Genomic DNA, 14431 nt, shown 5'->3' with positions numbered 1-14431 from the left:
TAAAAACATCTAAAACATCATTTGCCTTAGTTGTCGCTTGTTTTGTCTAACTAAGGTAAACATAATACGTAGAAAGTTATTATCAAGTTGTTGTTATTATGAACACGAGCAAAGCTAACGTTACCTCATCCTGTGCAGCTGTCAATCAAAGAATGTTATCATCTATTGTCAATCATCTCGCCTCAAGACCCGCCACCATTTAGAACGTTCAGAATTATGTAGTCGTGCCTTTTTTCTTCCGGTGATTTGACAACCCGTCAAATCACCGTTACTGTAGCAGTTAAAAGCTTTTTATTTTTTATATGGAGTTAGTACATTTGATGGCAGCACAATCAACTACATATATGGCATGAAATATAGTGTTGGAGCATAATGTTGTTTTAGGGTGGACTTCCGCTTTAAAGGAATAGTCTACTCATTTTCAATATTAAAATATGTTATTACCTTAACTAAGAATTGTTGATACATCCCTCTATCATCTGTGTGCGTGCACGTAAGCGCTGGAGCGCGCTGCGACGCTTCGATAGCATGTAGCTTAGCCCCATTCATTCAATGGTACCATTTAGAGATAAAGTTAGAAGTGACCAAACACATCAACGTTTTTCCTATTTAAGACGAGTAGTTATACGAGCAAGTTTGGTGGTACAAAATAAAACGTAGCGCTTTCTAAGCGGATTTAAAAGAGGAACTATATTTTATGGCATAATAGCACTTTTGGGAGTGCTTTGACTCGGCGCAGTAACACCCTCCCTCTCCCATTATGAGAGTGAGAAGGGGAGCAGACTTTTCAGGCGAGTCGAAGCACTCCCAAAAGTGCTATTACGCCATAAAATATAGTTCCTCTTTTAAATCCGCTTAGAAAAGTGCTACGTTTTATTTTGTACCACCAAACTTGCTCGTATAACTACTCGTCTTAAATAGGAAAAACGTTGATGTGTTTGGTCACTTCTAACTTTATCTAAATGGTAGCATTGAATGAATGGGGCTAAGCTAAATGCTATCGAAGCGTCAAAGCGTCGCGGCGCGCTCCGGCGCTTGCGTGCGCGCGCACGGATGGTGGAGGGATGTGTCGACGGTTCTTGGTTGGGGTGATAACATGTTTTGATATTGAAAATAAGTAGACTATTCCTTTAAGGGTGAGTAAATGATGATTTATTTCTCTTTAACACGCCACGGGAAAATCGGATAAGATATTCGGTAACCACTTAGACGATTGGGACTTTAGCTAGAATTGAAGAGTTTCGTTGCAAAACGAGATAAATCCATTTTTTTACATTTTTGTCAAAACATGTTTATTATTATGTTATCATATTATTTTGTTTTATGGTGCTACTTAGCTGTATTTTTTAAGTTATGAAGGTTAAAATCAAAACAAACCAACTGCAGTTGCATTGAAATTAATTGGAATGCACAACCAAAAAACGAGATTTCTGAACAATTAAAAAAACGGTGGTTATCTCGTTTTGCAACGAAACTCTTCAGTTGTAGTTAAGGGGAAAATCTGTCCACATCTCGGCACGATTATCTTGCAGTGTGGGGCAGCTTTTATGTAGTTTGCCAGAAACTGCGAGCATACAAATCACTGTCCAAAGTTAATGAATTTTACAATCTTTACAAAGCAGTGCCATAGGCATGCAATTTTTGCAATTGTACACTGGGAAATCAAATTCTTATAAAAGTGCATCAGTAATACTCTTATCACCTGCAGCTTGCAGTTATTGAATATTTCTAGAGGTTTGACTTCATTAGGCAATTATCAAGGTATTAAACAGATCGGACCATAGGGAAAGCATTTGTTCCTAACAGTAGTACAGTAAGAGTAGCTTGGCAGCCTGTGCCTTGATAAAGCCTCAAATAATATCTATCAGAAAGTATTGCTTTAGGATCCAATCTGTTCTCTCAATCCCATCAGTGTCACAATTCACCATCCTCTCTCTCCTCCTCTCTCATTCTCTATGTCCCTCCTCTAACATTATGTAATGGACCTGTGTGACACTCCAAATAATGATGAAGCTCGGCAGGATCTATACATTGAGGGAACTGAGAGGATTTAAGAGGCAAGTCATGATCTTATAAATGATCCACCAGCACAGCAAAGGCTAGCTAGGTCTCAAGTTGATGAGAGCAGTCAAAGAGTTTCTCTTTAACAATGCCATGAAAATAACTAGAGATGCAGCTGTCAATAATAATAAGGACTGAAGTTCACAAGATCTGACTGTTCTGTAATGTGGTATTAGACTGTTTCTTTAAGACTTTCAGTCTACATGCAAAAGCATGTGGGTACCTTTAGAGATTTTTTTATCCTTCCGAAGGTTTTTCATTTTGGGCTCTTAACAGTTTATTTGATTGAACTAAATGATGTGAAAATGTAAAATATTTGTTCACTTGAAAGCTTTTCCTTGATGTGTAAAGAACCTGCTGCTCTGTACAGTCCAAAATCCCAACATTTTAACCATGGTTATTTTTAACCATTTCCACATTTTAATGCACAAAATGTCAGTGTGAATTCCTTTTTGGATACGAAAAAATGAACCCACCTTGCCAGATTGAAGACATCATCTATCAGACCTGCCCTGTTTCCCACAGAGATGATCTGCAGAAAAAGAGCAGTTGAGAACAGATTTAAAAAAAGCAGGCTGAACACAGATAATCTTGCTCATGATACTGAGCAAGAGGAAAAAATAGAGAAATGATGACTGAAAAGAAGTAAAAACTCTCTTTCATGAAGATTAAAGGAAAATGCAATGAGCCAAAAAAGAAAGATGGAAATTGAATGGAAGTGTTGAAGAATAGAGATTGACAGGGGTGGAAGTGAGCATTGTGGGTAATGTACCGTAGGGTTTGTCATCAGTTGTTGAATAAGAAGTCTCCAGTTGTGGAGGTCATAATTCACTCTGAAGTAGCCTGTTTGATTGATGTTACCCAGCAACCACGTCTCCCCATCCATGTGACCCACTCGGTGTATCTCTATAAATAAATGAGTACAAGAGCATGAAACATTTACTGACACTTTTGACAGCTGATCTGTATCTCAACTTTTATTGTATCAAACACATGCACACGGGATGTTAAATGCGGCCTAGATGTTGACAGACAAATCTTTAGATCTACCGTACATCTCATGAAATCAAATAGAACTGAACGACTTTTAAAAAATGTAACTTGTCACTGACAACTGCTACAGTTAAATGTGCAACACTGACAAGGCACTCTTTAGGCAAGTTTTACTTTTTTCAGACCTATTTTTGCACTATATGTAGACAGAGAACTACTGCTACTGTACATCAATACAAGATCCACATCATCCTTTCAAAAAAGCACAATGGGATGTAGCAGAGTAAATGATTATAAAATTACGACTTTTGATACTGAGTCATTACAAAAATGGATTACAGAAGAACAGTGTCAAAATGCTTCATAAGAGCAGCATTTACATACATGTACTCTTCAGATCATTGCACACTGAAATAAGAAATCTTTGTATGCATTTTAACAGATTCATAATCCGTCAGGCACAAAACTTTGCACACCTGTTTTGAGTCTGATGCGTATTAATTAATAAGAAGCTAAGTAATTTGCAATACAACACAAATGTCTTCATAACGTAAAGTCTTCGTAGAGTTAGCACTATTCACTACGAATTGATAAATGACATGAGCAACAAGCTTGGTTAAAGGCAGGATAGGCAGGAATTATACAAAACACTTTTTTTACAAATTTGTTTAAACTGTCTTTATATACCAATACATAATTAAAATGTAAGTGCTCTGAAAAAGAGATTATAAAACTCAAGTGTCCGTAGACCTTTCAAGACTGTTTTAAACACAGCTAATTATTTGCATTCGGGACGAAACAAATGATTGGCTTGCGCGACTATCACTCTCTCTGGCGACCATGGCACCACCCCTGTTGCTATGGGATCTGCCCACACATGCGCACACCTGATTGATTTGAACGTGCACGAGGCACTCTAGGAACAGCAAATGTACGGCAGAAAAAGAGCATTCAGAACTCACAGTACCTGCATATGCAGTCAGCGAAGGCAAACAAGGCAAAAAAAGGAATAAACGAAGAAATCAAACTTGTCTCCGGAGTGTAGTCCTCATCAGAGTCAACAATGCTTTCATCACGGAAACTCTTACACGCAAAACACTGGCTTAATAGTGAGTACTAAAAGCCATCCTATTTGTTTATATTCATAGTGATAAAGTTAGGTGTATTATTACATATGATTGTGACATGATGTTACTACAGGCACCACACTCATTCCTCTCCGCTCGTGCGTTCATGTGTTTTGGGGCGTGGCTTTAGAAGAAACCCAGAAGGGAGGGGGTGGAGTAAATGGAAATAATTAGCTGTGTTTAAAACAGTGGTGAGAGGTCTACAGACACTCGATTTTTATACTCTCTTTTTCAGAGTATTTACATTTTACTTATGTATTGGTATATAACGAAAGTTGAAACAAATTTTTAAAAAAAAGTTTTTTTTTAGATAATTCCTGCCTATCCTGCCTTTAACTTGAGCACAATACTGTATAATCTTTCGTACTAATTTCGTTAAAATGAATACCTACCATCTGCTTTTCCAAGCTGTTCCACAATCATCTGCCGCAATTTCTCTTTATCATAGGTGGAGTTTCATGTATGTGCTTATGGGCCACTTACTGGCAAACAGGGATACTGCAATACTTTGAGATTAATGAGAAAATGCAGCTTCATGGTTTTTAAATATGGCTTAAATTAAGAAATATTTTAGCTTTAAGTTCCTCAGTCTACCCATTAAAATATTAAGATTAGACAAATAAAATTATATTTCTTTTTTATTTTATTTTAACTCAGACAAATTCATAATTGTACCTGGACGGGGGGGTTATATTCTGTCTCTTTGTATTCCGCGCTTTGGGACATGAGACAAAGCAAATCAACTTGTCAAAGGTTATTCTGGATTTCTCAAAATGCTTGGTACGGATGTAGAAAATGCAGAACATTTTACCCGATGTGATTTTTTACTGATGACGGAAAGTTTCAGAGGCAGTGTGTAAATGTGATTGGCATAATTAATTTTTTTAGGTGCAAAAAAATATTGGACAAGAATTTGACTCATTCTGCATACTTCATTATGAGCTGAATCAACACGTCCAACAGAATTGATCATATTCCTATCAAACACAAACGATTTAAGTACCTTTTATTAGGGCTTCGTGCAGATGTGCCTTTTCTCAATGAATGAATTTGAATGAATTACGGTGAAATCCTGACACATCCAAAAGCCAGAGGGCGCTCTCTGATTTTGTTTAATGAGTGTTGCTTTTTTAAATGCGCGTTATAAACAACTCAATCTCAGTGATTTTATATTGTAAAGGACTTTTTATTGACCAAAATGCCATAGTACACACACAAGCTGTGCATGAAACACAGAATCGCAGCCTTGCGATTTAGAATCAATTTCAGACATCTATTTGTTTAATAAGAAATGCGATTAATCGCCACAGCCCTACATTTTATAAGGAAATATTTGCAAACTTGGAGTTCATAGGCTAAGGAAAACCTTACGCACCCTTCTGAATTACTACCTGTATGATTAGAGACCCAGATGATGGTTTCGGTTGATATGTGACTGAAGTTTCCCACTGTAATTGTCAGGGGGATTAGCCACTGGAAGCTGAAACGACACAAACAGAGAAATAAGAGATTAAAAGCTTGTACGTTATCTCAGGGATTTTAATGTCACACACTGTAAAAAATTACTCTGCAGGGTGTTAAATTTAACCCATGAAAATTAGTTATAATTTAATTAAGTATATAAGCTAGCAAGTAAAATAAAAAATAATGGGTATATTCTACCTTCACTATCCAATTTTTAACAGTAATAACTGCAATATTAAAAAAATAAGTAACATATACCCCAAAATATTGGCCGTAGCACCGCAAAGTGCGCATAAATCAACATCCAGGCGGGACTCGAGTCACCATTTTTCATATCATATCGGCGGGAGAACTGCGGTTTGTTGACAGGTAAGTTTTTATTTACTTGTTGATATCATCATGAATGGAAATGTTAAGTTGGTTAACTGTAAAATCTACCAGAAGTTTAGTCATTTGCGTGCTTCTCTGTCTCTGTTGTTGACAGATAGGTTAGAATATGTCAGTCAGGTTAGCTTTGAATGAAACATCGCCCAGTTCTTGCACCTGCAAATACGAATAAAAATCCATATTTATGATTAAAATATTAACTTCCATTATTATTATTTACATGTCTGAATCTCGTGAACAGCGGAGCTGCTCAATATGAGTGGTTGAACTTGAGCAAGCCACGTGATGAGAGAGAGAGCAGCGGACGGTTGATGTACGATACAGACGGGAGGGCGTCGAGCAGAGAAACAAACAACGGTAAAGCTGTCGATGCTAGATAATTACTGTAAACGTTTTCTTGCATTTATCTGTTAATATATTGATTTGTTTTAGAAGGGATCCATTTATGAAGCATTATTATAATTTACGGATATATACTTAACGTTGCCTTTCGCTTTTTAATGTCTGTACAAAAAAGTATTTCAGAGTTCATATGTTATATATGTGACTTGTATATGAAATTGAATCACTTAAAATTGAATGTAAGTACTTCTTGTTAGTGTTCAATGTTTTATGCACGTGTACTGTGAGTTATAGCATAATGAAGTTGTATTTTTGCACTTAATAAGTTTTAAATGAAGTTGAAATGTTTGTTTGTATCGATATAGCATGCTAGTCTACTGAGGTAAATGAGATCAGTTTTTCCTTTTGTATTATTGCCGCCTTTAATTTTCTAATGATAACGTGAAGAACAGTATTTAGGAATCTTGTTTTTAATGGTTTTTTAACATCTCATGATGAAGACTTTGGTTTATTTTTTTATGAAATAATATGTTCAAGAAGCTTTATGTAAAACTATGATATGTTGTATTTCACTTGAAATGTATTGGGGTTATTTTGTACTTCCAATAATTAGTTTGAAATGTTTACAGAATGTTATTTGGTCAATAAAGCAAGCAATTATGCAATCTTGTGTATGACTATTTTCTTATTCAACCCTCTCTGAATAAGTAATATGTAATGTTTCTTAATGGCTTATCATTATTAATAATAATTTAATAGATCTGTGCCTTAATACCAATAGGGTTAATTTTATTCATTTTTTTATAAGTAATTAGTTATGAAAAAAATAGGTAGACCTTACCTAATTTTTTTTTACTTTATCATAGTAATTAAATTTAGGTACTCTTTAATCAAATATATAGGATATAATTTACTCAAACAAAGTGAGTGCAAATTGTTACAACAATTTTTTTGAGTAAATTCTATAGGTTGTTTTTTACAGTGCAGGCGGGGGACAAAATATGGTATTATATAAAACTTTGCTTTCTCTTTTGCGGTTTTACAAATATACAGTATAGATTCATATCACTGTACTCATTTATTGTCATAATCAGTTTATGCTTTTATTGTATGTGTGTTTGACTATCCCTACGTACAAGTACATATGTAATAAAAGCCTGTCTTAAAGCTGTCACACTGCATGTCCATCTCTCTCGTCCTGTCAAAATTTCCAACACTCTTGGCTGCCAGCATAAACTCTCCCAAACATCATAACAGCAATAAACATCATTGCAATACAATAAGACATCTTTTATAAGTGATGTTTGTTAAAGAAAGCATGACTATTACTATCACATAATGTTATCAATTTGAACAAACCCCTCCTTCCTCTCAGACCTTTTGTTCTACAGACATGAATGATATCTTGAATGCCATTAGAGCAGTGGATTTCAAATTAACTCACTTTTTCTTTAGAGAATGTACTAATCAATTTGTCTAATATGTGAAAACAAGTTTTTGGGTGGTGGTGAATTGATTGGATCCGTATTGTGTTAGAAACACAATCGGACAAGGCCAGAAAATCCTTTTCAGACTAATCGTGACTCTCATCTTATTCAACTAATTCAAAATGATTTGTTTTATTTATCATGTCTATTTTTGATTGTGCCTTAATGAGGAACCGGTGAAATGACTAACTGGGAACTCTCAACATCAACAATTTTTCAAGGGAAATATTTCATTATGGTAGCAACTCTGCTGGAAAACACCATAAATACCATATGATTGTTAGAGGCCTATAGAGAGAGATACTGTGGTATATTAGCGCTTTTACAATTCTTATAAAATCCAGTGATAATAGAAGCATCTGTGTGTTGAAATAAAATCACACAGTGATACATTTACATAAATCTGTGTTCAACAGTGGGAACGAACAAGAGAAGAAGCAAAAGCAAAAGAAAATGAAAGTCCTTCACAGGCTGATAATTTGGTGGCTTATGTTTATATTCATATATAGAAGCAAAATAAAGGTATTCGTGTACACAAATGAAAATATTTTGATAAATGATGGTAAGCACACAGTTGTTTGTACCCAATGACTTCCAAAGTATTTGTTTTTTTCTACTATATAAGTCTATGGGCACCGTCAACTGTGTGCTTAACATAATTTATTCAAATTTTTCTTTTGTTTTCAACAGAATAAAGAAACGCATACAGGTTTAGGGTGAGTAAATGATGACAGAATTTCAATTTTTGGTTGTTTGTGTTCGATTTTACACAGTGCCAAGCACGGCAACAAGCGGATGACATCAAAATACCATGAGAGCAATTCTAAAGCATACAGAGCAGTCGTTTTTTTTTGTCATTAGCTTGTCGTTGTTGTGACGACACACCTCTTACCTCTTGTCCTCCAACCAAACAAACTAAACCAAATTTAAAGAATTATCATGTTAGTTTTGCACATGTAAGTTTTACCAGTAAACGTGAAAAAATCGTTTTTTTATTTAAGTTTTGCAATATGTTAATTTCTCACTCGAGCGTATAAACTTTTTGTGATATAAGGGAATTTTGCAAACTTGACATGTTCGCATTTTGAAGGGTAATGGAAACGTGTCTACTAATATATACATATGAAGAGTTTGGTTCCAAAACGCGATAAACAACATTTAAAAAAAATAGATACCGCCAAAATCAGTATTGTATCTGGTCAGTATTAAAAGTAAATTCTTCATTTTACATAAAATCCGATAACCGCCATGTTATTCTGTCATCTTTTCTCTCTATTTTCCCAAAATGCGATAAACGCCACTCCTCCTTCTCTACAGAATGCAATAAATCCGCTCCACAAATTACAGCGCACAATTCCACGCATTGTAAACAATAATGACACTGTTTTGAATGCAGACGGAATCCTAGTTTTCCTCATCTACTTTTGCACTTGATCAACAAACAAACAAAAACAAAATAATACTTTTGTTGGCATTGATAAACCTGTGGTAGTTTTCTGTGGCGAAGAAGAAACGTAAGCCATCCAAATCGAATAATTTAACAAGAGGCACTCGGGCGAAGGAAAAATGTCGGCTGTTGCATATACTCACACAACAACATTAAGCTTTTGTCATGCTAACACATTGACTCCAGGGGATCTTATGAAAAACTTTCCATTATTTTACTCGAAGTCAACGAAAATCGAGCAGGACCAAAACATTTTACAGCTGATCGCTGTCAAAAACGTTCAGCAACAATGTCCCAAGGATGACCGCAGCAATGACAGTGTTCTTAATATGAAAAAGTAAGTGTTTTGATTATTGCCATTAATGTTTATTTTTTTAATCAGTGTAAACCACTAGTCAACAAAATGAATATACAAATGTCAAGGATGAATGCACATTTATATATTGGTTCAATAGATTTATAGCATTTTCACAAAAAAAAAACTTAATTTAAGTTAAAAAAAATTACTTGACTTCAAAGAATAATCAGTTTTTATAATAAATCTTTGAAAATCAAAATTATGATTCCATTTTTTTATGTTATTATAATCTAAAGATGCTATGTAAACGTTTGTAAAAGAAAATAGTGTTTTTATCTTGTCACTTTCTTGGTATAGAAAACAAATTTTTACAGAAATTAGTCAAAATAGATTTATTGCGTTTTGGAACCAAACTCTACATATATACCATATACATGACAGAATTCCTTGACTAAAACTTAAAATCTTTTGCAAATGAAAGAACCTTTAAGCCTAAGCTCCAAAAATCTCACTGCTATAGGAGAAAAACATGAAATTCATGAAGTCATCGGTCTCTCTGTATGGATGCTATAATATCTCAGTATCTTTAGGCACTGATGACTCCAGCAGCCAGTAATGAGCCACTAGGGCTTGTGTGACTCAACATTTGTGATAGGGTTTGAAGATTTTCACACTTTTATCCAACACCAATTTTTCTTTTTTGTTCTCCGTGGGCTTGCATTAGAGTTTAAGTTGGCGTCCAGAGACTCTTTCAGAAGTTGGACAGAAGAGTAGGATGTATAGGTTGGAGGAGAAACTATAAAAGGTTCTTTGAGTCACACATTGAGGATATAAATGAAATTCATCACCCCTACAGCGAGAAACCAGCTTAACATATGCTAAATGAAAGAGTTAGTGCTGGATTTTCACCACACCAGTGTTTCTTTATCAATGTGTCATTATTTAGGAAGATGAGGATGTGGTCTTATACGTACCTGAAAGTTCACCTGAAAAGTAAATTGTACATTGAAAAAACATTTACAACTATGTAATGTACATACACCAAGTGCTGTGCGGTACAACAAGAGGCAGAGCGCTTCTACATCAATGATCTATTGTAGAAGTTCAGGTCATGCTCTCACTTACGACTTAGTGGAGACAGTAGCAGCACAGATCAATGTGGCAAAACTGAAATCCACCTGACATCACCTCTATGATATTTTGTCTCTTGATAAAAAACACAGTTGTATCTGGGGATCCCATTTGCCTGCAGCCATCAGATAGTCTAACATCTCTGCCCCTTTCCTGCAGTAGAATTCTGCATTCAGTTCATTCTAGGCACAATTTCATTCGACATTCAAAACATTGTATAGTTTTTTTTACTTTATTCATACACGCACTAGCTAATGCAAATGCATATACAGTTACACCACCTGTCTCACCACATTGCGATATACACTCACCTAAAGGATTATTAGGAACAACTGCTCAAGTTCTCATCAATGCAATTATCCAATCAACTAATCACATGCCAGTTGCTTCAATGCATTTAGGGGTGTGGTCCTGGTCAAGACAATCTCCTGAACTCCAAACTGAATGGGAAAGAAAGATGATGTAAGCAATTTTGAGCGTGGCATCATTGTTGGTGCCAGACGGGACAGTCTGAGTATTTCACAATCTGCTTAGTTACTGGGATTTCAACGCACAACCATTTCTAGGGTTTACAAAAATGGTGTGAAAAGGGAAAACATCGTGTATGCGGCAGTCCTGTGGGCAAAAATGCCTTGTTGATGCAAGGGGCCGACTGATTTAAGCTTATAGAAGAGCAACTTTGACTGAAATAACCACTCGTTACAACCGAGGTATGCAGCAAAGCATTTGTGAAGCCACAACACGCACAACCTTGAGGCGGATGTTCTAAAACAGCAGAAGACCCCACCAGGTACCACTCATCTCCACTACAAATGAGAAAAAAAGGCTACAATTTACACAAGCTCAACAAAATTGGACAGTTGAGGTCTGATGAGTCTTGATTTCTGTTGAGACATTTGGTAGAGTCAGAATTTGGCGTAAACAGAATGAGAACATGGATCCATCATGCCTTGTTACCACTGTGCAGGCTGGTGGTGGTGGTGTAATGGTGTGGGGGATGTTTTCTTGGCACACTTTAGGCCCCTTAGTGCCAAATTGGCATTGTTTAAATGCCATGGCCTACCTGAGCATTGTTTCTGACCATGTCCATCCCTTTATGACCACCATGTACCCATCCTCTGATGGCTACTTCCAGCAGGATAATGCACCATGTCAAAAAGCTCGAATCATTTTAAATTGGTTTCTTGAACATGACAATGAGTTCACTGTACTAAAATGGCCCCCACAGTCACCAGATCTCAACCCAAGGGAGCATCTTTGTGATGTGGTGGAACTGGAGCTTGGTGCCCTGGATGTGAATCCCACAAATCTCCATCAACTGCAAGATGCTATCCTATCAATATGGGCCAACATTTCTAAAGGCGGCTTTCAGCACCTTGTTGAATCAATGCCATGTAGAATTAAGGCAGTTCTGAAGGCGAAAGGGGGTCAAACACAGTATTAGTATGGTGTTCCTAATAATCCTTTAGGTGAGTGTGTGTGTGTGTGTGTGTGTGTGTGTGTGTGTGTGTGTGTGTGTGTGTGTGTGTGTGTGTGTGTGTGTGTGTGTGTGTGTGTGTGTGTATGTATATGGTCCTATTCACGTTTTTAAATTTCTTTTGGTGTGTAAGTGTGTATTAATACATGTTAACGATATGCAAAAGGTTAATTTTCAGCATCTAAGGCTATATTCATGGTGAAAATATGTTAATCTACAAACAAGTTAATCCACACGAACTGGGAAAGGACAGTTTGACATTCACAATTCACCTAACCTGCATGTTTTTGGACTGTGGGAGTAACCCCACGCTGACACAGGGAGAACATGCAAACTCCACACAGAAAGGCCACCCGACCCATCCGGGGCTAAAAACATGTTAAAGTGCTAAACCAAAATGCAGTAATGCTACTGGATTAAAAATAAAGCCAGCATGTGTTTCAAGCACAATGGCACAGGATAGCAGTCTTTCTATTGCACAGCTTGGTTTGAAGCTGCACGGCTGGTCTGCAAATCTGCTTTGAACTCGACCTTTTCAACTACATTTTATTACCGTCAAAGTTTTTCGTCAGCACATTATTGCCAGGCTGCAAGGTTTTACATTCACATCTCCGTTGGTGCCAAATCCCTCTGCGTTCTGGCAGGTTGTCTGGTTCTCAGCTGAAAACCTTCCCAAGGAGCTGACAGGAAAAAAACACCCCCTACTCGTAACATAGCTTTGCTATTGTTTAAAATCAGCTTAAAGTGCCTCTACAGGAGACCAAAGCTTTTAGAATACAAGACTGAGTGGGAGAAAAAAACTTCAAGATGAAGGTGGCTTAAATAAATAAAGCTAAATAAAGGCATCCTAACAGATTTCTGCCTGTAGGTTTAATACTGAATATTAAATGGCATAGCCGTGAAAAAACCGAAAGGAAAGGACTTAGATTACAACTGATAAATCAGATTTATCAACCTTCAGATTACTTTCTCCTGCAAGCTTAGCACTTTTGCTGGTTTTCTCAAACAAGAACAATGAATTAAAAATGGTGGAATGAATGATACTGTTGTAGTTTTATGGCATAACCTAATCATTTTTGACATATGAAGGACTACCTTTTGTTGAAGAGCTCAGGATCTCTGATCTTGGCATCTGTGTCATATATAAAGTGCTCCTGGGAGATGGTGACAGTGTTGTCAAGACTGTCATTCTTGCTGATGGTGACCACAGGGTAGCCCATCTGCAGTGTCCAGCGGTCCATGACCTCTGTAATGTTGATGTCCTTCCCCTCCCTCTGCATGGCCTCTGACACAAAATATCAAACACCAAAAGACATCACACATATGTATCACTTTCTCCATTTCACCATTGAAACAGTACAGGAAACTAGATTAAATCAGAATAGTGTTAGCCGTTCATGGATTTCGGGACCACTAAAAGCTCTTATAGAGAACACAGCCATTTAGATTCTCACAACACTGTGCAGAAAAAACACAACACATTAGCAAACATTATTTATATATTAATACTTATAAAGCATAATATAATTATTTTTACCCTTCTACTTTTCATAAAAAACATTGTTTATTACTTTGAACTAAAGAATTTAACGTCCACTTCAAGATGCAATACAGATGTCTGTTTTGTGAACAAGCTGACTCTTTTTAATAAACCTGCTAAATCAGTTCAACAACATACTAAATGATCTCGAGTCAACAACTCACTGATTCACGGTTGTTGCTAGCTGGGGTACAGCTATGGCCAAAATCGTGCAAAATCTTGCCGTAGTCCAATTTATAGTCATGCGTAAGGTCTACGCCGTAGGTTATCTGTAGCCTGTTCGTAGCTCTGCGTAGCCTGACATACACCTCGCCACATTTTTTTACTATGGTTACACACATGGATACTGCCTACCAGTGGTCTACATGTGTGTTTGCATGTCACCACGGACGACGAAGCAGAAGAATATACACTGTAGGACCTACGCACAACTATAATGAGCTCTTAATTCTACCCCCAAACTTAAACCACGAAATACCAGTCGTACACCTCTATGACTGATAATTCACAGCTCATTTCAGCCATTATTGATATTACCTCATAGCACATATGAAAATGTTAAACAACATATTACTACATAGCAGATGATCTCAAACAAGACTTTCCCAAATACAACATAAAAGGGTGCCATTATGCTGACAGGGTTTGGTATACTGCTTATAATGGGTAACATTGTA

At 36.5% G+C, this 14431-nt stretch overlaps 1 protein-coding gene across 4 annotated transcripts in view; it reads right to left on the bottom strand.

Moving 5' to 3' along the window:
- Nucleotides 1–14431, bottom strand: part of LOC129432078 (thyrotropin-releasing hormone-degrading ectoenzyme-like) — a 142359-nt gene that overhangs the window by 28219 nt on the left and 99709 nt on the right. For all 4 annotated transcript variants that reach the window (XR_012369322.1, XM_073867166.1, XM_073867177.1 and 1 more), the window contains 4 exons: nt 13310–13497; nt 5573–5661; nt 2834–2967; nt 2538–2593 (listed from right to left, as the gene is read on the bottom strand). Coding sequence is in view for 3 of the 4 variants with exons in the window: in XM_073867166.1 (XP_073723267.1) it covers nt 2538–2593; nt 2834–2967; nt 5573–5661; nt 13310–13497 (467 nt within the window). In the remaining variant the exon portion in view is untranslated. The remainder of the gene's footprint in view (nt 1–2537; nt 2594–2833; nt 2968–5572; nt 5662–13309; nt 13498–14431) is intronic.

Source organism: Misgurnus anguillicaudatus, chromosome 1, assembly GCF_027580225.2.
Source record: "Misgurnus anguillicaudatus chromosome 1, ASM2758022v2, whole genome shotgun sequence".
Taxonomy (NCBI): Eukaryota; Metazoa; Chordata; class Actinopteri; order Cypriniformes; family Cobitidae; genus Misgurnus; species Misgurnus anguillicaudatus.
The sequence above is the reverse complement of the archived record's forward strand: the minus strand, read 5'-3'. Positions and strand labels throughout refer to the sequence as shown.